General features: G+C 36.5%; 1 protein-coding gene across 7 annotated transcripts in view; it reads right to left on the bottom strand.

Annotated features, from left to right (window-relative positions):
* Nucleotides 1-26,637, bottom strand: part of NTNG1 (netrin G1) — a 262,932-nt gene that overhangs the window by 38,900 nt on the left and 197,395 nt on the right. For 3 of the 7 annotated variants that reach the window (XM_043520971.1, XM_043520969.1, XM_043520970.1), the window contains 3 exons: nucleotides 23,240-23,266; nucleotides 12,884-12,949; nucleotides 5,460-5,627 (listed from right to left, as the gene is read on the bottom strand). In XM_043520971.1, coding sequence (XP_043376906.1) covers nucleotides 5,460-5,627; nucleotides 12,884-12,949; nucleotides 23,240-23,266 — 261 coding nt within the window. Of the gene's footprint in view, nucleotides 1-5,459; nucleotides 5,628-10,751; nucleotides 10,812-12,883; nucleotides 12,950-23,239; nucleotides 23,267-26,637 lie in introns of all 7 variants that reach the window. The other 4 variants (XM_043520974.1, XM_043520973.1, XM_007055212.3 and 1 more) reach the window with 4 other exon arrangements.

A 26,637-nucleotide genomic window follows, 5' to 3' on the forward strand; every position in this document is an offset into this window, starting at 1 on the left:
TCCACTTTTCATTTGTTTGGTCGCTTTAAGAGCAGACCTCTGTCTGATTATGTGAGGGGAAAAAATAAACAGAAAAGATGTAGAGTAAAAAGATAACTGATCGTAATGGAGATTCCATTTTAGTAAGGAGGTTTTGGATAGTTGAATGAACATAAGGAAAGATATGTATAACAAGGATAAATCAATATGCCATCAAGATGAAATCTGTTTTAAATTATTAAAATAGGTGTAGCTATATCACTCAATACTTTGAGTTCTGCTGAACATTTTTAAAGTGCTACATAATGCACTTTACTTATTTCCAAGATAGTGTTCCCTTTATATTTAGGAGTACTATGTTAATTATGTAGGTACTTGCCATTGTAGTGATGAGAATTTACAATGCACCTTTCACATATTCCAAAACAACCTTGAGGTGGGGAGCAAAATACTCCAAGGCTTGATCAGTACTGACTTTAAGCTGTCCTTTTCATTCCACCTCTTTTCTTCCACTCCCATGGGGAGGTGGATGTGAGGATGGAAGATCCCGATGCACTCCAGCACCCAAGTGCCTGACCCTGACCAAAGACTGTAGTAAATGGTGGTGGTTTGGGTTGACCCCTTTATCTTCCACAACCTTTAGTCTAGGGAAGTATGTCTTCTTCTCTTGAACCACAAATCTCTCTCTTTAACACCACCACAAATTCAGTGCTCAGCTCTGGGCTCCAGGGCAGGTGAGATCCCTTCAAAGAAGGAAGATCATTGACAGCAGTGTTGAGTTTTCTGGTACTGCTATGGATCAGCTGTCTATTTTCTCTAAGCCTAAGGGCCAAATTCTGATCTTGTTTGCACCAACATAAACCTACAGTAACCTCACTGTTGTAACTGAGGCCACACCCTACCTCTAAAAATAATTTTGTCCACACACCTGATTTGTGCTGCTATCAAAGTCAAGAGATACAAATCCATTGGCAACCTTGCTGGGTGCATTGTTTATTTTTTTTTCTTTTAATCAAGCTACCTTGTTGTTACTGTTTGCTAGGATTACATTAAATTGCAGCACTATTACAAATGACAGAAGAGGAAAAAGCAATAGAATATTTCAAAATCCAATGGAATTTTTTTTATGGGGAAATTAATACTACCAGAAACAAATCTGTCACCTGTTGCCTTACTGCTTATTAACTTTAAATGAGAGAGGACGTTTCAAACATTTGGCATGCTGGAGAAGAATAGTTACCTCTGGCAAACACAGTTCCACAATAATAATCCAGTCAATTAGCTAACAACATTAATTAATGAAGTTGAATGCTGACATATAAAAAAAACAGCCCATTGTGAAACACTGAGCACAGTTATTCCTCAGTGGGGGGACCATATAAAAAACTGGAACTTCTTATGTTAATCAGACATTTGAAACCTTTATGTAAATAGGCATACAGTTGAGGTACTAAATGCAGTCAGTCAAATTTATTTAAAGAAGTGTAAGTCAAAAGCTAACAGCACTGTATATTATAAGGAAATGGCCTGATTCTCCTCTCATTAAACTGAAAGTAACTCCTGAACACAGCGGAATTACACTGATGTAAAAGTGGGAGACGAGTCAAGCATGGAATATATGATCTGTATATAATATATTGTCCCACAAAATAGAAAGCCTGATCTAAAGGTCAATGAAAAACTCTCACTGCCTTGAATCATATCAATAAGTAAAGAGTATCAGGCTTATATTTTGCGACTAAAGGGGACAATATATACTGGATTAAAAAAACTGTTCTGACAAACCTCTTTATAAACATGCTGTTCTGACAAGCCTCTTTAAAAAAGTGGTAAAATAAGTTAAAGGGGTATTACCAAAAAAAAAAAAAAAAAAAAATTAAAGTGCAGCTCAACAAATTATTATCCCAATCTTGCAAAAACACTTAGGCATGTGCTTAGGCATGGAGGTTGTAAGATTACGCCCATGTGTAATGTTAAGCATGTGCCTAATGTCTGCAGGATTAGCACCTATTTGAGAAAGTTTAAAAAATCATCATGTCAGTATTTCTTTCTGAGGCAAAATAAATGGCTATACTTGGTGTCTCATCTGTAACTACACTGTATTCATATGGTTATGTATGCTCCATGGTACTATGCATGGAACTGCATGTTTTATGTAGCTCGCAGATTCTTGCTTAAAAAGATTCATTCACATGACACTAAATGTGTTACCTTCATGTAATTATGGTATCACACCATAGAGTAATTGCATAATAATTCAAAGACCTGGTACTTGTATTTGAAGTTTATATAGAAAAGCCAAGTACTTCATCAGTAATTACAAAACAACTAATCACCATGTACATGCAATAGCCAATGGCCTCTACAAAATAAAGCATTATCTGGATTTTGGGACCTTGTACAAATTATATTTAAGTGTAATTCTTCAAATACTGTTACTGTTCCTTCAGTGTAAGAGCTTGTTCAATCAGATGTAAGCCCACTGTATGACATGTTCTTATTTGCGTTCATAGCTAAAAGCATTCTCAGTATCTCAGTTATTTGTATCGCTGTCATTTCTAAAAGCACCACATCGTATGTTTCCTCCATTTGGTCTAATCTTGACTATTGTATATTATGTAGCTGTCATTTTTTTTTATCCATACACTTACCATGTATATTTTTTACTTGGTTTGAATAGTGTCAATACATATTTCCCTTGATAAAGCTAGCTTAGCCAAACATTTTTAATTTTCCTAAACACACTGTCTGGAAATGGGGAAAACAACTGCACTGAAAAAATAAGATATTCATATGTAAATATCAATGCAAATCTCCTTATTAGCTTGTCCACTGATCTACTAAATGTGTAATTAAAACCCACAACACTGATTGGCTGTCAGGCTCTGGGTAATCAAATGAGCATTTCCAATAGAGTGAGACACATTGCAGGCTTGAGTCTCAGAAGTGTTGAGTATCTTTAACGCTCACTGAAGTCGAGGGGAGCTGAGAGTGCACAGCGGCTTGCAGGATCAAGTCACTAGAGTCCCAACATAGGAAAGCGCTCAAGCACATGCTTGCATCCACCCCTTTTTAGGAAAGTATTTCAGTGTGCGCCTAAGGGCTTATCTTCACATACAGTACTAGAGTGGCACAGATGCAGCTTTAGTAAGATGCTCCTACACTGGTGGGAGAGCTTCTCCTGTTGGTGTAGTTAGCTACCTGCTTTAGCGGAGGTAGATTATGTCGGAGGGAGAAGCTCTCCCGTTGACATAGTGCTGTCTATGTTTGGCGGGGAGTGAGTATTCCACACCTCTGAGTGACGTAGCTATACTGCTATAGGTCTGTAGTGTAGACCTGGCCTTAGTCCCACTGACTTTAAGGAAGTTTTCTGGAATCAGGACATCAATCAGCATATGTAGATTTTGTATGCAGTATGAGCAACTGCAAACCTGAGGAACTGTTCTATATTTGATTTATATTTTTGATTTAAAATGACATTGTCTGATAGGTACTATTTTGACCTTTCTGCAGTCATCCCACATGGTACAATGCCTATAGGAGCCCATGAGAATTTTATTTACATTAGGGTGTGAAGGTCTGGAAATGGTCTGTATATTTTTATTTTCTGAAGAATCTTCCTGATTAAACTTTTTAAAATTTTATTTCTGCTGAGTCAGGAATGCTGAAATCTGCTCAGTTGTTCATTTTGTGAACTAATTCTAAATGTATTGCTTGCAAATTATTTTAAAAAGTCATTATTTTTGGCTCCTGCTTTATTAACCCCTCCTTGTTGCCCATATTGCAATAACTATTGATCCCCGTCTCCCAGCATTTCAATGTATATTCAATGACAATCTAGTGAATGTGAAAAAAAAGGAAAAGTTATTAGATATCTTTCCAGATCTCACAGCTTCTTTAGCCAGTTTAAAGTACATAGCCCTGTTGTCATAAAGACAATGTCCCTTGTCCACAGCAAACAATTACTAGGAAGGGATAGTTCTGTTCAACAGTACTATATATGGCCTATGTTTATTTTATTTAACAGGATAATGTGAGTGCCTGACTTTCTAGTTGTCATACTGAAGTTCATATTAGCTCAGCTTAATTAATGTCAAAGGGAATAATGCACATCATTTCACATGGTATCAACCAATGTTAAAACGGACACATGAAATACAGTGTGCATGTGTCTTATTTTTCATTAAATAAAAAATATATCGATAAGTTGCAGATTGGAACAAATGATAATCTAAATTAGGTTTTGGCTGAATCTTTCCAACGAATATAAAAAAAAGTCACATTAAATGTGACTTACTATGAAAATTTGTCCACAGTCTGTTTTTGAATTGCACAAAAATATTACCTTTTCAATCCTATATTAACTCTTTGGTTACTCTCTGATTAATGACAGAAAGCACCCTGCTTTGTAGTTGTGGTGAATGGATATAGCTGAAATCCATGACTGACTCATAGTTACAAGCAATATTGTAAAACACACTCTAGCTCTGTTTATAATTGGAACAAGCTTTTAAGGCCATTTGTTAACTAATAGCCATGGAATGAACCTGTACTTTCAACATACTATATGTTAATTTTTCATCCAGATAGTCCAACCTCTTTCTCACTAAACAGTATTTGAGATAATGTAAGGATGCTGTGTATTGCTCCAGTGTCACAAATGTCTTATATTCTCTTCTGTATGTCATTCTTATTACTGGTATTCCATTCTGGCATTCTCCTGGTTTTAGCTGTTTGGAAGTTTTCATGGGATTATAGTGTATATATGTTTGAAGCATCATAGACCTTGAGGAGTTTGCTTCAAAACTGGTATCAGATATGGCTCATAGAATTTTTTTTGTGAGTTTTGGTGTCTGACTTACTTTGTTGGATATAACTGATTTGAAAAAAAAAAATGCTCTCAGCTACAAGGGCATACATTAAAAGTGAAAGGAGTTAACTCTGAATTTATACCCTTTTATCTGAGAAGACAATTGGGCACAGTATGTTTGTTTTTGAAATCTGGATGCATAAAAATGTTGTTACAAATATAGGCACTGGTCTTGCCATTGGATTAACTCTTATGGGTCTCCCTGCAGGTGCAAGGGTCTGCACGCATTAGGCCAACTCCAAGATATGAGCTTATAACTTAAGGCTCAGTCCTTATGTTTTGCAACTCCCATGTGATTTCTTCTGAGTGGAAGCACTGCACAATCAGTTTATCCCAGAGCTCCTGTGAAGAGCTTCCAAAAATCTTTAGCAATGATTTTGCTGCTTTATACTGTTCTTAAAGACATTCAAAATACAGCCCCGAGGCCACAATTAAAACTGGGACAAATGCATTGAATGTCTACACAGGAGATGCTCTTATCCATTGAAAAAGCTCATTCTGGTTCAGCTGGCAAATATATAGCGGTGGTGTAAATTGCTAGCCAACTCACTAGTAGCTCCCAATAGCTGAAAAGGCAAAGAACAAAAGCCAGAATTATAATGAAACTGACCTATGCATACATTTTCATCCTCCAGCTCTGCAGAAGCATTTCTGAAGTAGCCCAGCCTGCATAACTCACAGTGCTGCCCTCTAGTGTTGTGTTTACAGCTCACGCAAATGACTGTATTTATCAGCTCGATGTAACTGCACCGGTTGGAGTGGCCGAAGCATTCACAGTCTTGCAAGGAAGAACAGAAATGTATACAAAATGTATACAGTAGCAGAGTAATAGCACATTACATGCTTGGTTAAAATGAAATATGCATAGAAGATGAATGGTAGCACATACATGTTAGTCAGTGTAACACATGGACAACAACAGATGTCTGATTGGCATGAACATGACATCTGTTTCAGGCAGGTTAAAATGATCAGACATTCATGACTCTGAAGATTGCTTCTCCTCAGTAGATCTGATGGAAATGAAGCATTTGCAGTTGTAAACCTTTCAAGGGTTTTGTAGGCTCAGTTTACAAATGCATATCTTTTGCACATTTGAGATGGAAATAATCAAAACACGTGCAAACTTTCTTACACTTAAAAAAATTACGAAATGTTAAACACATAGGACAAAATTGTCAAACTTGGGTGCCCAAAGTCAGGCATTTAAATCCACAGTTAAGCACCAAAATAAACCAGTGTGATTCTTAGAGATGCTGAATAAGCATAACTTGTCCTTAAGTAAATAGAAGTTGTGGATGTTGAATATCTATGAAAATCAGGCTATTTCACTGAGGTGCATAATGGTCCCAAATTGGATAATCTTGGCCAGCATTCCTAAAACAATTAACTTGTAAGAACAGAAAGGAACAGAGATGAGTGCCATTTAAATGCCAGTTAAACTGCCATCCTGAGTCAATACCCAACCTGTCTTTATACCGATGACAACACTTTTAGCATTTGAAAAATATCATGGAAAATTCTTCGGTTTGTGTAGAATAGGAAGAATGCTTACCATAGCCATCTAAAGTGTAGTGCCCACTTTAGCAACTATAATTGTATCGAAAAAATATAACAGGCATTGGAATTCTGTCTTCATTTATAAAACCAATTTCTGGCTTGGGCACAAAAAAGTCATCCTAAACTTTTATTAGCAATTTTTGTTGTTGTTGTAAGTAAGCATGACACATAAGGCTAAGATGTCTGTTCAGCTTGTCCTTAGCTTTTGTAATGACCTGATAGCAACACAAGATTTCGAAGCAGTCCTGACCCTTCTCTCTGGTGTAACAGGTTTCAGAGTAACAGCCGTGTTAGTCTGTATTCGCAAAAAGAAAAGGAGTACTTGTGGCACCTTAGAGACTAACCAATTTATTTGAGCATAAGCTTTCGTGAGCTACAGCTCACGCATCCAATGAAGTGAGCTGTAGCTCACGAAAGCTTATGCTCAAATAAATTGGTTAGTCTCTAAGGTGCCACAAGTACTCCTTTTCTTTCTGATGTAACAGAGACTCTGTGGTCTGCTATCGTGGCATAATTAGTTTCTGGGATGAGGACACCAAACATACTGAGCCTAAAATCAAGCCAGCTGGCCAATCAATGAAGTCATATTGTAGGTGGATTCGGAAGAAATAATTTACCTTGCTTTGCCAACTTCCAACCAGCAGTTGTATAATATCAGATCATTAGGTAATAAAAGTGTGTTCATTATAAAGGGGAGGTAGGGAATCTGACTGTATGATTGCTAACATCTATTAGTGAGCAGAGAGGAAGCTAAAGAATGTGCTATGAATGACTGCAAAACTCACCCACATGGCCCTGTGATCATAGAATCATAGAATATCAGGGTTGGAAGGGACCTCAGGACGTCATCTAGTCCAACCCCCTGCTCAAAGCAGGACCAATCCCCAACTAAATCATCCCAGCCAGGGCTTTGTCAAGCCTGACCTTAAAAACCTCTAAGGAAGGAGATTCCACCCCCTCCTTAGGTAACCCATTCCAGTGCTTCACCACCCTCCTAGTGAAAAAGTTTTTCCTAACATCCAACCTAAACCTCCCCCACTGCAACTCGAGACCATTACTCCTTGTTCTGTCATCTGGTACCACTGAGAACAGTCTGTAACCTTTCAATACAATAATATCATAACCCCTTACAAAGCCAAGAAAAACAAAGCTGCATAAAAATTCATTAAATTGTTGTTACAGAACTTTGTCCAAAATATAGTTTGGACTAAAGAAGCACATCCTGTAGTTATGGCTGACTCAGTTCTCTCTCCCGCTGTCACACACACTCTCAGACAGACAGACATATCATAGTAGGTGATTCCATGCACTTGTTCTTGTTTCATCAGTACTAAAGAAAAAAATGAAACTGTGTCTTGTACTTAACTACACTAATATGGACACTGATATTTTTATTACATGAGAGAAATAGCTTTGTGAGTTAAGGGGTCTCCTGTCAACCCAGCTACCACCTCTCGGGGAGGTGGAATACCTACATCAATGGAAGAAGTTCTCCCGATGGTGTAGATAGCATCTTCACTAAGTGTTCCAGTGCTGTATATGTAGCCAAGCCCTGACAGTTTACTACATTAAGGTTAGGTGAAGATTTGGGAACCTTGGCCATTAGACTGATAGTGTTACTTGATATAAATTAACCCCAGAGACAATCTAGTGTCTGATTAAGGTGGAAAGTGAAAGAAACAACCCCTGCCTCTTTATCATTAAATAAGATAATTGCTAATACAATAATGAGCGTGCTGCCTCGGCCTGTAGCGATTGGGCTTGATTTTTATTTACACTAATTCCCTTTCACACTGCTCTAGTGCCCTAAAATGGGCTTACATTGTGAAAATGGTGTAAAGGGGTCTTCATGTAAATGAGAATCAGGTAATTTCTCCACTGGTAACATTAGGCCAGTTATCACAGCCCAGTGGAACATAATACCTAGAATTGCATGCTACATCATACAAGCAGGGACTATAAAACAAGGTTGGCAGAATTCAATTTTTGTTTTTGATATTTTTGGTGGATAATATCAATGTTTATTTTAAAGCATTGTTCATGTTTTTATCAATTTAAATGTTCACAGTTGGAAATTATGGGGATGAGTGTCAGACAATGGGAGGGTCAGACAATATCTGTTTAATGGTAGTAGACACTGAGATTCCAAAAGTTAAAACTTTATATGCATTAAAACACAAATTGTCAAAATCATGTCAAAATATACACAGTAAATATCGTTATATCAAACTTTAATAAGTTCTTAAGCAGCATTTTTCTTACTTTGCTTATCTGTATATTTCCATTTTTGTTGATGGATTTTTTTGTCTGTGTGTGTACAATGACACTGAAATTTATTGACATATGCCAATAAAAATTTAATCTGTCCAAGTCTAAAGATAATGCATATCGCCACTGTTGCGGCTTTCTCACCTTTCTGGCATAGGAACAAGTGAGTCACACTAACCCTTACACAGAAAGACCAGAGTATGACATTATCACCCTCTGATCAGTATAGGTTGAAATACAACTTTAGTTTCTTAGACACACAGCTCTGTCTGGCAGCCAAGGCAGAATTCCATCATAGGCAAAGCCATTCAATCACTGATATAGAGGGGGAAAAAGTGGTAAAAGCTAGGGTGCTAAAGCACTAACGAAAAAAATATGAGAAGTGCTTAAAATGTTGACATATGCTGCTTTCAGTTTTGAGCACCACATGTCAGAAAAGACAGACAAATTAGAGAGAGTTTAAAGCTGAGTAACAATAAATGGTAAATGGTTTGGAAAATAAAATCTCAGAGGAAAGGTTAAGATAGGTGGGTATATTTAATGCAAAGAAAAGGAGTGCAGAGATCGTCAAGACCAGATTTGATAATCATCTCTCTCTGGATGAATCAGGAATTATCAAATCCCTTATCAAGATGCAAAGGGATGAACGAGATGACACATTAGAGATGCTTTTCTATAAAAACAATCCCGTCAATATTATAAAATCAAGATACAATTGCACTTTAAAGGAGATGCATAAAATAATATCAACCATCAATCATTTTATTCTTCTCCACTTCTAGTTTTAATATCTCTCATTCCTTTATGAGGAAATGCAGCTATGCATTTACATGTGTGAAATGATACAGTCCTGTACTATGGAGGCTAGCTCCAGCTCAGGCTTGAACCATTCCCACTGAAACTGTCACATGAACAGTTGTAGAGGTATATGCAAGAGAATCATAATTTCTGAAAAAAGACATTCCTTAGGTGATGCATGAGACACCTGTTGTTTCCATATTTTAATTAGCAGAATACAAGACTCTTTCAAGAAGAGAGAATTTTTTTGAAAAGTCTCATTTTTTCATTGCCTGACAAATCTCTCTCCCTCTTCCTCCACTACACACTAGCAAAAGACAAACAAATTAGCTTTTCATTGTAACTTTAGAAATAAGCTGCTTCAGTTTCATAACAAACAGTATGGCTCATTATCAGTTTCATTAACTGGGTCAAACTTAATTCAGATTTTTGTTAAATAAACCTATGCCTTAGTAACTCATGTTTCATGAATAATGAGGTGTTGATAAGGATAAATGAGAAAAAACAAAACACCTTTTATACATACACCAGACAGATCAAATGATGAGGAAAAACAACGGGGGAAAAAGTTCTCAGATGGATTTCAGACTGTGAATGACAGATATTTAGCTGTAACAGCTTGACTTTAACTCATCAAGACAATACTGCTATCCTTTCAAAATCCCAATAAAATTTCACTATGTTTATATTAAAATCATATCTGTTGATATGTAATGCAATGCATGCCTATAAATGAAGTTTGTACTATATTAACACACAATGGAGATGTATGGTATACTACCAGTGCAATAAGACACTTTTTTGAAAATCGTATCATTACACCAGATGGCATTTATGTTTTATTCTAGAGAATATGAACAAGAAATGGTTTACATATTGCCTGCCCTCAACTAATCCATTTACATTTCCTCATTTACAGTCTATGTAAATTAGTGACAAAGATATGGCTAACATGTTAGCCTAACATGTTAGGCTAACATGTTAGTTTTCTAAACAATAATCTGGACTGCCATATTCTAACTCACATTTAATACTTTCAAAAAACAAATGCTCCACTATTTTATATCCAAGCAGAGATTGCCTATGAAGCATATTTATTCTGTTCTTCACTATGGCTTATGTTGTTTGTGATACTTAATGCTTCAATTGCTGTCAATAAACATGCTTCACCAATAAACTGATAGGTACACTTCACAGATATTCCAGATTCATACAGTGCAATGTTCTCACAACACAAAACACTAGGAAATCACTGTATGAATCCAAGAATTCCTACCTCTCTTGTGGTTTGCAACTTGAACAGAAGAAACAGTTGACAAAGATAATTTGGGAGCAACTGGATAGGTTTAAAAACATGAACAATAAATTAGAAAGGTATCATATAGGAACAAATAAAAAAGCTTAAAAATGAATTACTTTAGTCACTACATTTTTAATTAGCTTTAAAAAATTCAACATAAGTGAGTATTTTTTAACTATTGTTTGCTGTTCTGAAAAGGAAGGTTGATATTGAGGTGAAAATGGGTGAAACACTATCAATGATTAAGGTATTGGAAATGATAATAATTTGAAGGGTTTTAAAAACAGGAAGGAGAGACAGTTTTAATATCTGCATTTTTATTTGGCTTTGGCTCAGATGTTATACATGACCTAGGGAGTTTCTTCCCAAGTCCATAATTACTGACTATACAATACACCTCATGGTCTGTATAGTTTTTATTAAATTTATGTACAGATGTTGTTCTAATTGTACTATAAAGAAAAGCACAATAAATAATGTGCAGGTATGGGCATCATTCTGTAATCAGGATGTACATATATTATCCTTCAAATACTGGACTCAAGGATCTTAATTCTGATAAATGTTTAACTCTTAACGATATGTTCCAAACAAGTAATCTAACCACAAAATATTTGAAGTTTTTTGTGCTTTGTGTTCTCTCCTAACATGTAAAAGCTAAATAAAATTTTCGTGTGTGTGGGAACAATGCATAATCTTGTACTGCTCAAGATGCATTGTGAAGTGATGTTAATCACTTGCAGTATAATTTGTTAAACTATGAAATGCTTTAGAAATGCTAAGTGTCATTTTGTTGAGGATGTTTTGATTGATAATTCATATGAATAACAAACTGAACTTTGCTGCTAATCCTTAAAGAAAGCAGAAGAGCAGAGATAAATTTGTTTTTCTTCTTTAAGGAACACATGCAGAAACTTGGAAAATATAACATGGAGTACCTGATTAAGATGATTCTATTTGTTAGTAACCTATGTGTATCTAGGGCAGCCTCAGTTTCATCACCATGATCAAGGACTAATACTGCAGTCCGTACAATATAACTCCCCAACAAATTGCTAATGTATTTTGTTTAGCTTAACAGCTATTTCCTGGATCTTCCTCTTGCTCATTTCCTCCTCCTCCATCTGTATTCATTAGAGTTTAAAAAGAACATCCTGTGCATAACCATGGCAAGCTGCAGGCCAGAGTTCTGCAATTCTGGGGGAAGGGTGCAAGGGAGATTGGGGAGAGCAAGGGGATTTCATGTTAAATAATGAACGGGTTTACATCTGATTGTCAAATTTGTAGCATGCAAGCTAGTATGAACACAAATTCAAATGGAAAAGCATTTTACTTTATATTTTATTACTCTTAAAATCACTCTATCCCTTTCTGCAGTAATCATCATGCCACAGTCTGTCACTGTAATTTTTTGTGTGTTATTGGAATTCAGATGCAGAAGTATTGCACTAGGGATTTCAGAGAGATTGCTGTCAATGCTAGAGGAGATGTAACTTTTAGACCACTTAGAAAAATACTTAGAAACATCTCTTCTGTGACCTGACCTGCTTAAAAAAAAAAACGGAGGAAAACCCAAATTCTGAAAATACTGTATATAAGATTGTTAAAATAAATTCCAGGAGACTATGGTCCAACTGTCTTCGACTATGCAGCTGAGCTCTGAATACAAACGGGAATAACATTCATTTCACTTAAGAAAACAAAGTGAAAGAGAGACATTAAGAAATGGGTTTGATGTAGACAATGGAAATCTCTGGCACTCAAAAGTCTTGAAACTGTCTCATAAAGCAAACTGCGATGTCTATACAATTCCAGGCTTCTCCAGAGACTCACTTTAAATTTAATCTATGAAATTGCTTACAACTTTGGTGCCTGCTTTTCCATACGTTTTGCAGTAGTGTTTCTAGTCCAGAATCTGTATATTAGAAGAAGCCTTTTTCATGTAAAATTTTGTTTATGCTAATTCTCATTAGATTGGTTTTGACAATACCATTACTTAGCACCAACAGAAAAAGGAGCTGGATTATTATTATTTTTTGCAAACATGTGGGATTTTATTAAAGCAATTTAAGTAACTTTCGACCAGTAGGAATTTTACAGAATCCTACCTTGATTTGGTTTAGAAACCTCAAGGGAAGAAATATTCGGCCATATCCTATCAAACTTTGGTGGATCTGCATGCATCAGGAAAAATCAGGATTTGTTATTTACATACGTGATATTGTTCTAAACAGAGAAGTGTATGGACAAAGACATAAACCACAAACATCTGCTACTGGACTTGTCTATGATGCATTTGAACAATACGTGACTCCCACATTGAACAAGAACAAGCAATTGATGATTCCCAAAACACTGAGTGGACATTAAATACTATATATAGCAATTTATCTTTCAGGATTTTAGATATTAACTTCAGTGTTAAGAATATATACTGGAAAGATATATATATTTTTAACACTAATCACAAACCAGGAACCTTTCTGTTCATGCTATTATTTTAAACCTAGCGTCCAGAGATAAAATGACAATATCATACAAATACAGTAATTTCTTACTATAACATCTCATTTTAAGGACTTTAAATCTACAAATACTTACATAAAGAGAAGCTTCTACTATCAGCAAGTTATATTTACTAGGGGAATGGGTTATTTTGTTCTCACTTTTGTGTATTGTATCTCTTTCCCATTGCCCCATCAATATCTTATATAGCTTGATTTCTTTTAAATAAATAAGGAAATTAAATTTTTCTTAAAAACATTAGATAAAGGAAAAGATTTCTGAATTAGTTGGGTAGATTCCCAAACCACAGATTTCCCAGTAAAAGGTGAATCCCCCTTTTCTTCGTCAGATGCACCAGTTTACACATATTGGAAGTGCATGGCAGCAGCCAATGGGAAAGGGAGCACACACGAGTGAAAGGTATCAAAAACCTGTATTTGTAGAGGTAGAAAGATCACCATAGCACTTGATGAAAGAGTGGCTACAATTGTTTGCACCTGTGAGATAGCTTCCCCTTTTCTAGAGTACCAACGTTTATGGCTTTTATAAAGGATCACCAAAAGCAAGTCGACAAATTACTTTATTTGGTCTTGTGTTTGAATAATTGAGGATTGATCTCACGTGTTAAGGGACTGTGAAAATAGCCTCTGTATGTAATAAAAATAAAAAAGAAATAAAAAAAAGAGTGAGGTCTGGATAAAGAGAATAGGAATCTCCCAGCTGTCTTACCTGTTGCCTCGATAGGACCTTATCCTTTTACTCTCCTAGCCACTGTGTAATAATACATCAAAAATCTTTGAGACAGACTAAAGTTACATTCCAGATAGGAAGTGCTACTGGCAGAATGGATCTCTTCTTGGCACTTGCCCTCCAAAAATACAGAATAGTAAGGTGGCCATCAGCTGAAATGGCCTAGGCATTACCAGTAATAATATCATACTATTTCAAAGCTCAAAGGAAATCTGCACAACACTTTCAAAAGATGAACTTAGGAGCTTAAATTCATAACTTTGCTAGATACTAAAAATCATGGACTGAATAGACACACTGGATTTATGGGTTACTACAACTATCCCATTACAACTCTATCCTGCTAATGACCCCCCTTCCAGCTGCTTTCCCCCCTTCTCTTCCTCCCTATGACTGGAGGAGTGTTAAAGGGCTACTTTATCTTAAATGGCCTCTTAAAATATACGTTAAGTATGCTAAACAATCTGTTCCACCTTGTTTTTAGCTGTGACATGAGTACCTTTCCCAGACCTGAAGAAGAGCTCTGCGTAAGCTCAAAAGCCTCTCTCCCCAGCAGAAGTTGGTCTAATGAAAGATATTACTTCACCCACCTTGTTTCCCTAAAGATCTGTAATACATTTAAGACCAGCCCTACGGAGTATCTGTCACTGACTAAAATATACTGGGGGGGGGGAGGCAGGGGAGGGATAGCTCGGTGGTTTGAGCATTGGCCTGCTAAACCCAGGGTTGTGAGTTCAGTCCTTGAGGGGGCCATTTGGGATCTGGGGCAAAACTTGGGGATTGGCCCTGCTTTGGGGGTTGGACTAGATGACCTCCTGAGGTCCCTTCCAACCCTGATATTTTATGATATGCCTAATCAGAGCAATTCTTACTTGGAGACACATATTTTCAGTCTCTTGTCTGAATGAGACTACTAATCACGTAACTAGAAATATCAACCAATTTACAGTTCTCTCAGCAATATTGTTGATAGCAGTACGGGATGTTCACGCTCAAGTGCTGTAGATTATGAAAGCTTGTTTCAAGAAAACATATTTAAGCTACAGACCCTATATAGGGGATGAACCAGGTTAGAAAATACAACTCTAATGACCTTCCAAATTTATTTACAGTAAGATGAGTTTGCCAAGGGTACACCCAAGAAAGTGATACATATGTATTTGTATTATAACTGATTGAAGTAATTTTGAACGTTTTTGTGCCTGGAGGTTACTCAGTGTTCAGGCAGATATATCTGATGTATACAAGTAAATATAAACTTTCTGGACCTTGGTAATGTAGCTAATGCACTGACTGGTTTAGTTTTCCTACTTAGAAATTTTTCCTTCTCTTCTAGGAAAGTCTTCTTTGACTACTCAATGATGAGTAGAAGGTTTATTTTGTTACCTCCCTGTCTACTGGTGGAACTTGTCATCACCAAGATTTTCAATTTCTCAAGAAGAGTCTTTGTTCTTATCTTTGAAACCCAAGGTTTTATTTTCTCGATAATATTTTTATTGCTCTATCAAAACTTCCATGTGAGACTTGCCTCACAAAGAATATAGACTGTCCTCATTATCTGGTATAGACCCTTAACATCCACAGGTTAAAGATTTGTTTTGACTGGGCTTGAGTGTGTTAGGGCCTTATTCCAGGATGTGAAAGTTATATTATTTTATGTATGTTTAAAAATGTAGATGTTAATTCTAGAAATTAAGCTTTTAAGCCTACAGGATCCTTCTATTATGTATTGTATTGTGTCTGTGGCTTTATGTAGTAGGAGCACATTCCTGTAATTGCATATTTTCCTGTGTAGTTAGGTTCTCTCTTACCTCAATTGTAGAAGAATTTTTGAGTCATCAAAGGAGCCCATTGCATGCATACTGTAAAAGCCAGATACTGGAACAGATTAGTCAGCCTCTGAACAGCCACCAGTCAGACTCCTTTAATAGGTTATTTAATAGCCAATCATTCATTTACAGCAATTTGTGAAAATCTTTTTTTTTTCCTGAGTTACTAATAGGCAGGCCTTGTCTACATTGGGCAATTGACCGGAAGAGATATATTCCAGTATAGCTCTCCATGTGGTCACTTTAAATCTGGAATAAAAATCACATTGCTACAAAAGAATTACTTTGTGGTTGAATAATTTATCCAGAATACCGTGACTTTTATTTCAGAATAGTGTGTCCACATAGGGGCTATTTCAGAATAGTTCACTCTACAATAGCTATCTCTCTGTCAATTTTCCTGCATAGACAAGACCTAACAGTAATAGGTCTGAGAACACAGGAGGAGCAAAGTTTAGCTTAAAAGGAAAGCTATGGAATTGTGATCTCTAAAAGTACATTTTGAATACATCTTTTAAAAAATGTAGGTACTTTAGGCACATTTAAGTGTAGAGGGATGTGAGACATGTAGCTTAGCAGACAATCTATTTTAAACATTACTTGAAAAAAAATTCTGTACTGCTGGTTAATCCATCCTGCAACATCTTGCTCAGGTAGTAAGGACAAAATTATTGTATGATGCTTAACAAGTGTATAATCACTTACTCATAGACTTAAAGGCCAATAGAAATTTTCCCTATTGCTTTTCTTTTCACTGGATTCTTTTATAACAATGTTAGAACAATCTGTAGTGCTAAAGGAATGGAGGCAATATGTATCAAATGACCACTGGAAATCAAAATTTGGACCAACTGGCACAGTATGGTCTTAATTTAGGAGGTTTATGTGAAATGAGTTGGTAGTTTCAGCCCAATTCCAACTGGATGGATTGGAACACAAAAACCACTGCCACAGTCAGCAGAAATTAAGCATCACCCTTATTGGCTGTTTCAAGTGGCCAAACACTGAGCTGACATGGTAATTAAACTGTGCTCTCAATGCAACGTGCTATCCTTCCAGAGCAACGTTGAGGAACGTTGTTAATGGAGTGTGTGGAAGAGGATATTACTGCTCCATGTGCTATGCATGTTCTTTGCCTAGTCAGAGTATTTGTCTCCTAAGCTAACAGTATTACACAAAGATTGCATTTGCTTACAATTATTAATAAAATAATTAATAAAAAGTAGTATTGAGTTTAGTTCACTCTGAAGATTGACAGGGGCCACTTGAATGACCAAGTGATCATTTGACTGGTACATAATAGCAGTGACACAACTGTCCGAGGAATGTTGTGATTGGGGAAAATTTGTTTAAAAGTCTTCAGCTTTTAAACCATTTTTATTTAAAAAGTAAGAAAAGCATGAAGGCTAAAAAAATCACAATCCAATTTCATTTAAATCATTCCAAGTTGAAGTAAAGCACCTGATCATTTAGGCTTGGCCCTGCCACTGTCTTCTTAGACTGTAAGTTCAGTTAAAGGCATGTCTCTTATAGTGCGTATGTAGAGTGCCTCGCACAAAGGGGCCCTGTTCTCATTTGGAGCCTCTGAGTGCTACTGTAATACAAATAATTAATAAATGAAAGTATATGCCACTCCTATTTAAATCAGTGGAAGATTTGTATATGAATTCCTGGCATAAATGGGTATAATTAGATCAGGTGATATTTTATCACCACTCTTGGGGAGTAAACTATGACAAGGACAGTATTTCCCCCTCATTGTATTTCTTATTTCAAATCAGTGTGATGCCTACCTCACGCAATAAGCTTACCTTAGGGATGAAATCAACTTTTTCTCACAGGTTAACAGAATACTATAGAATAAAACTGAGCAAAAAAGAAATGTTTCAAAATTTAGTCTAAATCTCCCTTGTTTTAGAAATTCAAAAATTTAAAATTAAAAAAATGTTAACCAGTGCTAGCTAGACTATTTTTTTGGGCAATGTAAGACATTTCATACTTCTTCCTTAGACAGATGAAAATACTGCATTAAAGTGGAGATGGAGTTGTTTTATTTGGTATGGAAGCTCTTCAGCCATAACAGCTTTTACAACTGTTGGAAGAATTTGAATTGAATTAGTGGCTTGGGTGTCCAGCTATTCTCTCACAGAAAGAGAGCACTCTTCTGCAGAAGTGGTTTCAATGGGCCCTGATGATCCTGTGGTGGAAAGTTTTCATAAATCAGAAAAAATCCACTGTTTCTAACAAGCAGGCTATCTGGGTCTCTTCAAACTCAACAGGCTTGATGACATTTTCTAGTTACCTAAAGGAAAGTAGTAATAAGAATACATAGTAGATCTAAATAGTTCATGGAGGAGGAGAGCTCTGAATCTTTTCCTATGGAGTAGAGTTATTTTGGTCTACTACAGAACTGGTGAAATTGGCTGTTAGTGTTGAAGACCTGGTATATCAGACTGTGGTGCAGAAGATCTCTCTCTCTCTCTCCATAATCAGGATCTGATTTAAAAGTCAGAGAGATGATTTGGAGAGTTCAGTCTTCTATACTCTGTGGAATTCACTGAATATTGTTAGGAAGGAGGAGGGCAGAGGTGGACATGGGGAAAGAGAAGTGGAGAAAAATTTCATATTTTTTAGTCATTTTAACTATACATTTTTCTGTGGCTTTGTAGTAAGAACAGCCAGCACTGCACAGCTGTCGTGGCACAGATTAAATGCTTGCTGACTTTCTCATACTTTCTCCAGTGTCTCATCATTTGATTGCTTTTTCCTCATTAACAAATAAACTGAAGACAGCAGTGCAATTCCTCCATATAGTGTAGTCAGTTAAGGTAACTGTGACAAGGTAACTTTGAAATTAGCTGGAAGTGATAAAGATTGCACCTTCAAAAATGGTGAATATGAAAAATATTGAAGTGCCATTGGCTGTGTCTACTGGTGGCTAAAGCCAGGCTGTTCAGATGTGTTATGTTGGTAGATCTGGTGAAAATACTTTTTTTTTTTTTTGCCCCCAATGTAAACTTTTGTAGTTTACCTTTCACAGTGTTGTGGCATATACATTCTCCTAAGCTACTGACACCCCACATGGGAATTTTCTCTTCCAGGGTGAAGTGGTAGTTAAGTTCCTTTGCTCATTCAGTTTCAGGAAGTGCTGTAAATTGTACAAATTGTACAAATGTGAAATAGATTTGTGATGAGACTTACTGAAGAAATAGTATAAAAGATTCCCAAATTCTTATCACATGGGACATTAAGGTTTTCTTCCAGATCCGGAGTTCAAATTAATGTATTATGCTCTACTTGCACAATGAATTTTTTATATTATAGAAAACCTAATTAGTTAAAGAGCAATTCAAATTAAACTTTTATTTTTGGGATTTAGAAGTATTAAGGCAGAGGGAGTGTGGGGACAAATACTGTAGCTTCCTTGATGTTATGACTATGATGATTAATAACAATGCTTGGCTAAGAAGATGATTAACCTTGTTATTTTATTCACAATTCACACTTGTATCAAACAAAACCCAAATCAGAATATGTTGTTGCTGTGTCAAAACCAACATCTATATAATATCAAGCCAGTTTCAAATGTCTTCAAGGAGAAAAACATCTGAGAGGTCTCTTGACAGGGTGATGGATTTCTGGGGGAAACTTTTTCTTTATGTACTAATATATCAACTCAAATAATAATAGGGAAAGATTAATAAACAAGGGCCAAAGTCTGCACTTCATTATGCATGTTGAATCTCCTGCTTAAGTTAATGGGAATTGCATTCAGGACCAGAACTTGGCTCTACAGAAAGGGCTCAATCCTGCAACCACTAAAGTTAATGACAAAAACTCCTACTGACTTCAATAGTGCATGATATCAGGACTGTAATATTTACAGTGATGAAAATAATGGGAGAACTGGAACTCAGGTGTTTGTTAGCAAAAACGTTGGGTAACATGCAAATTCGTATAAGCATATCTGAGACCACTAAAAAAAGTGTTCATCCTGACACTTGCCAAACCTGAAAAATACCCAGCTGATATTTTAAGATTATGAAAGCAATGCATGAAAGTCATGCTGTACAATCTTTTGACTTTTGTGTCTTGAATTGGTTATCCTTCCAAGAGAGATTTCTGTTTATTTGAAATTGGCAATTAGAAAAACAAAAAACAAAACATAAAATACCATTTGATTATCTTGATTGCATCTTGCATTTCAATATATGGTCTGTCGCTAAACTCTGACTCATCTGCCACCAGCAGGCTTCAGAGGTGATAATCACCCACACAAAGCTATTTGCATATCATGTCAATCCTATCCATGTCTAATTATATTCTTTATAACAAACTGTTTAGCATAATTAGTGAAATTATGCTCCACAGGAATAAGGATAGAAGTTATCTGATAGAAGATTTTTAAAGTCAGGCATATAGGTACAAGCTAATCACTTTGCTATTTGGTCACAATAAAATACATTTTGATATATTTGCCTACATACAATTATTATTTAAAGTAAGTCTGAGTAACTTTTTGTATAATTTTACAAATTGGATGAAGGCATCACTGATCATAAAAGCTTACATAATTATGAAATGGTTTTGGGATTCATAAATTGCTAACAATCTCACCAATATTTTTCCAGCCATGCCTGAAAAATGCTGTAAAGACCAGCACTGGAATCAGGTATGCTGGAAATGATCAAAGAACCTATTACTCAATTGATAAGACAACAGCAGGTACAAATGACCTTAATGGGAAAGCTCTGGTTTAATTTTTTTTGTTGTAGATGATCAGAAAGGATGTTTACTTAATGACCACTCTTTCTTTGTGTTTAAACTTTAATGATGTGCTGCTTTAATATGAGATGCTTTGAGATCAAAGAGAATGCAGTATTATACAGATATGTACACATAGATAAATATATACATCGTTGATTTTTCTTTGGGCATGCTTTGATCATAAAAGTCTTATGGGTGATACATGAACATCTGTTGCAGTGACATTTCCTTTGTATGTTGGCAGTTTTGTGTTCATTTTTTCCGTATTAAACTGTGAAAAGCTTGAAGCATACAAAAGCCAATACACCAGTTTATTGTTTCATAGAGGCAAAAAAACGGTGTCATCTGAGAATAAGTTCCTGTCCCCAGCCGAGGACAGAAATCTACTATTATGAACACACATATTGTATTAGCATAGACAAAAAAAAAAGAAGAAATCATGCAGAATCCATTAAAGCAGCCTCAAGTAATTAATCATGTTTGTTTTTTAAGTATTGATTGTAATTCTGTTAAAACATAGTTACATAGTGGAGTAGGACCAAGAAGTCAAGGGACTCTCCATTGTTTAATGACAATTCTGTTATTTCTATCCTATAGGAAAGGCCGTTAGAAAATTGTGCCATGAACAGCCACTTTTTTCCCCGAGCTACTCAATACCCCTGTTGGGGAGGAGGAATCTAGTGGGTAGGAGCCAAACACTGTAGTCATCCCTTTGTGTACTCATAAATTGGTGCTCATGCTTCATGCATTCCACATGGGCAGGGAAATTTGTTGAACCCTGCCTCATCTATTCAAAGGACATCCATACCGGATATATTTAAGATAATGCATAGACTTGCAGTAACTACTATATTTCCTAAGGGATGTTAAACAGAATCTTGTTCATTTTAATAAGTAAATGACACTAATCACCTCACTGTAAAAGTTCATAGAATTCAAAGAGGTCAACAATGCATCCTTTCAGGTCACCATTGATTAAAAAATATTTGAGTTTCCCTATTAAGTATTCAAAGGCCAACATCTGCTGATGCTCAGAGATGGTGAATGTGGTGAAGAAGGCTGTATGGAGTGTAAAGTGAAAATCACAACAACGTAGTCCATGCAACACAGTATTGACAAACAGTAGCACAACTGAGCTCCAAAAAGCTATTTTGCCATTTATCCATTTCTGTTACTTATGATCGTAGGATTCCAGGGAATAATAGTTTAATAATCTCTTTTTACTGCCTTTTATTTAGTTCCCCTTTTGAATACAAAATACATGTGCAAATGCAATTGTCAAGATTGTGAAAGTAGCACATCATTGTGCATTTGCAGTGAGGCAAATGTCAAGGGAGACACTAAAGCAGAAAAATTAGACTCTCAAAACTGAAGACTTTCATTGGCAAGTTGTCGTCTTTCATGCTGTTTTGCTATTTAAGGTTGCAAACTGGATGCCATAGGATTAAGCTGGCATCTAAATGGACATGAAACACTACTCCCATTTACAAAGAGGCTAGTTTTGATGGCATTTAACATGCTGTCTAGTGCTTAACAAATCAGTGCCTAAGCCTGTTCATGCGCTTAAGTAAACTGAACTGATTTATTGAAAGACCTGACCACGCATTTATAAGAAGCAAGGCAGCTGCTTTATCCAAATGATCAGAATATTACTTTTCAGCCAGATATCAGGTATTGCAAAAAAAAAAAAAAAAATCTTTTGACACTGCTTAAATTGTGATAAACCTGCATAGTACAAAATCTGTGCCTAACGCCTATGCAAAGCAGAGGCTGTGCAGGACCATTCTTTCACACAGCTACCTGAATGATACCTTTTCTGCTTCAGTGCTTTATTTCGAATTAGTTGTCATTCCATGACTGTACCCGCTTACACGTAGGATGGTTTGACTCAAATACCATCTTCTTATTTTTTTGCATTGTTTTTATTTATAATAGCTGATTTTTAAAAAAGGCAATTTCATATGTTATTAGTTGTTTTAAATGTTTTAATTTTATACAATAAAATGAATCTCAACAAAGAACCTGTTTATTCTGTTCAAGGCCTGAGCTAGAGTCCACTGATGTCAATTAAACGATATTCTCTAGTTTAGCTCTATGGCCTGATCACCATTGTCCGTCTGGCTTTGGAATCTATGAATCAATGGAAAGACTCTGATTGATACACTACATTCACTAGATTAAAAACAAAAAGAAATGCATTTGAGTGCATTCTTCCATTTCCCCTTATATTTATCTATTCATATATACAGCTTTAAGAGCTCTACTCTTCTTAGGTATTAATAAAGTTTGGTGTTTTGGAAAATGTACTTGATAATATTTTTCTACCCAATGCCATCCTGATGTTCCAATTTGTAATGCTAACTCTTTTATTTGCTGATCAAGAAGCTGTGTTTTCAGACAGATGTACTTTCATGAGCTACATATCATATTCTCTTTGATCACGTAATGCAGTTACATGTAAATGCAGCATGGCAAAGTCAATAATATAGTCCCCTTACCGTAAAGCACATTTCAGTGAAACATTATCTACAACAGAAATGGATGTTGGGAAAATAGAGCTAAGAAGCTGAATAACATAGCAAAGCAATTCTAGATTTGCTTTTTATTACTTACTACCAATACTGGAAATACTGGGAATACCTGTAGAAAAAGAGAGTAAAAAGGGCACAGTTAGTAGTTTACTGTAAGTGTCTAAAAGGCTGTAACATTGCATCAAATATTTGGAACCTATTTTCTCATACTCTCATAAACTTCAGAATACTGTATCAATTAACAGCTAGAACCAAGCACTTGCACATACATCATCCAAGCCTTCTATTTTTAATTGTAGAGGCTTTGGATTCTTTAATATGAGATTGCAGGGAATTTTTGGAAGGTATTTGTTGTGTTCAAAAATGACATTTGGAGTATTTCTGAGACATGCAGCATTTTTCTGCTCTCATAACTTCACGCAGTTGTTCAGAACAGTTCTGTATTCATACTAAACAGTTATTAGGTTTCTGGTCTGGACAATAAATACAGGCCATGATGTATCAGGTATATCTAGGAAACTATTTTAATACAGATGCTCCCCGGGTTACGCAAGACCCCAACTTACGCAAATTCGCACTTATGGAAAAAGTTCCATAAGCCAGAAATAGGATTTTCGAGTTGCGGAAATTTTTGCATAATGTACAGGTATATGTTTCTGACTTATACAAAATTTGAGTTACGCAAGGCTTTCCGGAACAGAATGATTGCGTAAGTCGGGGGGTGTCTCTATAGGGATAGATCCATTATTAGCTGCTTCAGTTGGCTGCTGAAAATCATTTGGTTTTTTTATTAGATTAACTTTATCTAGCTATCATTTTTTGTTCCTCTTTTACCTGTCAGTTGTCTGGATTAAGCTATGTAATAGAAATTTAATTGAGCAAAATAATACAACGCATTAGGTCACTCATATTGATCATGCCCCTCATTGATTTTTCTTCTCTCACTTCAATTCTCAAGTTGAATTAAATGTGGGAGAACCACTTTAGAGTGTGACTGGACTTGGTAGAAAATGTGGACGTGCAATATTCCTTGCAATATAGTTCTCCTTAGCTAAAGTGAAACATGCCTATGAGACTATTTACAGGCCCAACAAGTTAAAGCCACAAACTGCAGATCAGTATTTAAATCCGTGCTACTCGCATCATCTCAGTTAAATAGTTTGCCTTTTATACGTTTTATTGACTTTTAGTGGCATATTATAGTGTAGAAATCTATTTCTCCATTAGCATCTACTATCCTTTTAAATTTCTTCCTGAAATTCTTAATGCAGAGAAACTGTGGGATGGATTCTCCGACGTTTACTCAAGGGAATGACTTGCAGGAGTATGCATTACTCAGTGTAGACTAGGGCTGCAGAATCAGGCTTATTTTATTATAATTATTTTCATTATCATATATTAGGTAGTAACCTACTGTGCATTATGGCTATATCCTAGGCTCTATCAGATCGTTTACACCAGTAGAGCCTTGGGCTTCTCAAGTCTGCTGAGGATTCTGCCAAGGTGGAACCATCACTGGGGGTGTAGAATACACAACCGAATACAGGCAGTCCTTGGATTTACGACACAATTGGTTCCTGAAAATTGTGTAGTAAGTCGAAACGTTGTAAATCAGAACTGCAATACACTCTGTTGCAGGACCGAGCATCATAAAGTCGAAACCAGTGGTCGTAAGTCGAATCAGGGTGTCAATTCAGAAACGTGGTAAGTGCTGTTTGTCTTAAGATGAACGTCATAAAGTCGAGGCCTGCCTGTACAGTCCCCACTGCAATCTGGTTTAGGAGCATGGCTGGGAGGAAAAGGAGTACATATTGAGGCAGCTCTAAATTATTTCATGGTTGGGGCCATGTAGCACTACTAGCTCCAGGGTCAGGGAATCATAAATGGCTCCTTTGTGACTTCCCACCTCAATTATAGATAGTACTTTTTGGGTACTTGTGAGAATTGTGTCCCAAAAGTTTTATATTCTGTTTGGAAACCCTATGTGCTCAGTCCTGCAAGGTGCAGAGTATCACCTTACAGAAGACTCTCAGCAATTTTCAGGACTGGGCTCCATATGCAAACGCTATTTATAAAACAATGTATTTGACTCCTGCTGAGAATAAACTGATGTTTAAATGGAAACTCCATCAATGTTTCAAAATTTCAGAATCATGAAATTAGTATCACAGACTACAACACTGATATTTTTAAATAGAGAACATTAAAATTGTATTTATAGAAATAAAAAACCTCTCATTCCACTGCTGCCATATTTTCTTGGAAACAGAGTAACAATGATAGAATCTCTTTCCCATTGTTTTAAATAGAAAAGGAACTCAACTTGGAATGCTATTTTTAAATGAGCTTTAGTAACATATATTACCATTTATATGTGGCAGTTTAGTCATGTTTTGAATATGTTTTATTTTCTTTATACACAGATGGGACTTGTACAGATAAAAAGGCAGGTAATATTCTCACAGCTCCCCTGTGAAATGGTATTAAATATTCCCTTTTATGTGTACACACACACACACACACACAAACAAAAATATAAACACATACCCCCCACACCTTCTCTTCCTCTCCAAGGCAAGTTGCAAGGTAGGGAGAGGTTTTCTTATTAATTTGTACTCCTCTTCCTTTACTGTATCTCAAAAGTCTCAATGAAAAATAATGATGAACATTTCCTTAGCAATGAGGAGTAATGAAAACAAGGTAACTGCTTGCCTGAAGGACTTTGCATTAATATTGTTAGCTTGTTTTCACATTCCCTATTTGAGAAGCTTCTTTTGCTATTTCCATACAGATTTCTCAAAAAGGAAAGAGAAGCTCTGAGTGGCAGTGAACTTCTCTCTGTCTCCTAAATATTTTTGGCCCTGGAAAAAGACAGAAAAATAAATTTCGCACGTAACAGGGAAATGCTTTATAACAATGGTTCTCAAAGTGTGGGTTGCAACCCCAAAGTGGGTTGCTACCCTGTTTTAATGGGGTCATCGGGGCCAGAGTTAGACTGGCAGGGAGCCTGGGCAGAAAGCCCCACCCTGAGTCCTGCAATCATGGGGCTCAGACTGAAGCCACAGGGAGGCCATTTAGGGAGGGTGGTGGGGCACCTGCCCGCCCTGAGTTTCATACCACAAATTTCAGCTCTGCACATGGCAGGGCTTGGGCTGTCAGCCCTGTGCTGATAGTGGAAGCCTTGCGGTGCACAGGGCTGACAGCCAGAGCCCAAGCTCATCCACAGCAGGACTTCCAGCCTGAGCAACTTAGCTTTGCGCACCCTGTGGCATGGGGCCACAGGCAGTTGCCCTGGTTCCCACCTCTTAACCCCAGCTCTGTACATCACTTCCTCTACTCAGCACCTAGAAAGGAATCAGTGCGTCTTGTAGATAAAGCCAGTTTGAAAAGTTGCGGTAGAAATAATTTTAGCAAGGGACTGTTTTCTGAAAAAAGGTGGAGGAAAGGGGGGTAATGAATGGGAGTCGGTTGCCACTTGCA

This window comes from Chelonia mydas, chromosome 8, assembly GCF_015237465.2.
Source record: "Chelonia mydas isolate rCheMyd1 chromosome 8, rCheMyd1.pri.v2, whole genome shotgun sequence".
NCBI lineage: Eukaryota > Metazoa > Chordata > Testudines > Cheloniidae > Chelonia > Chelonia mydas.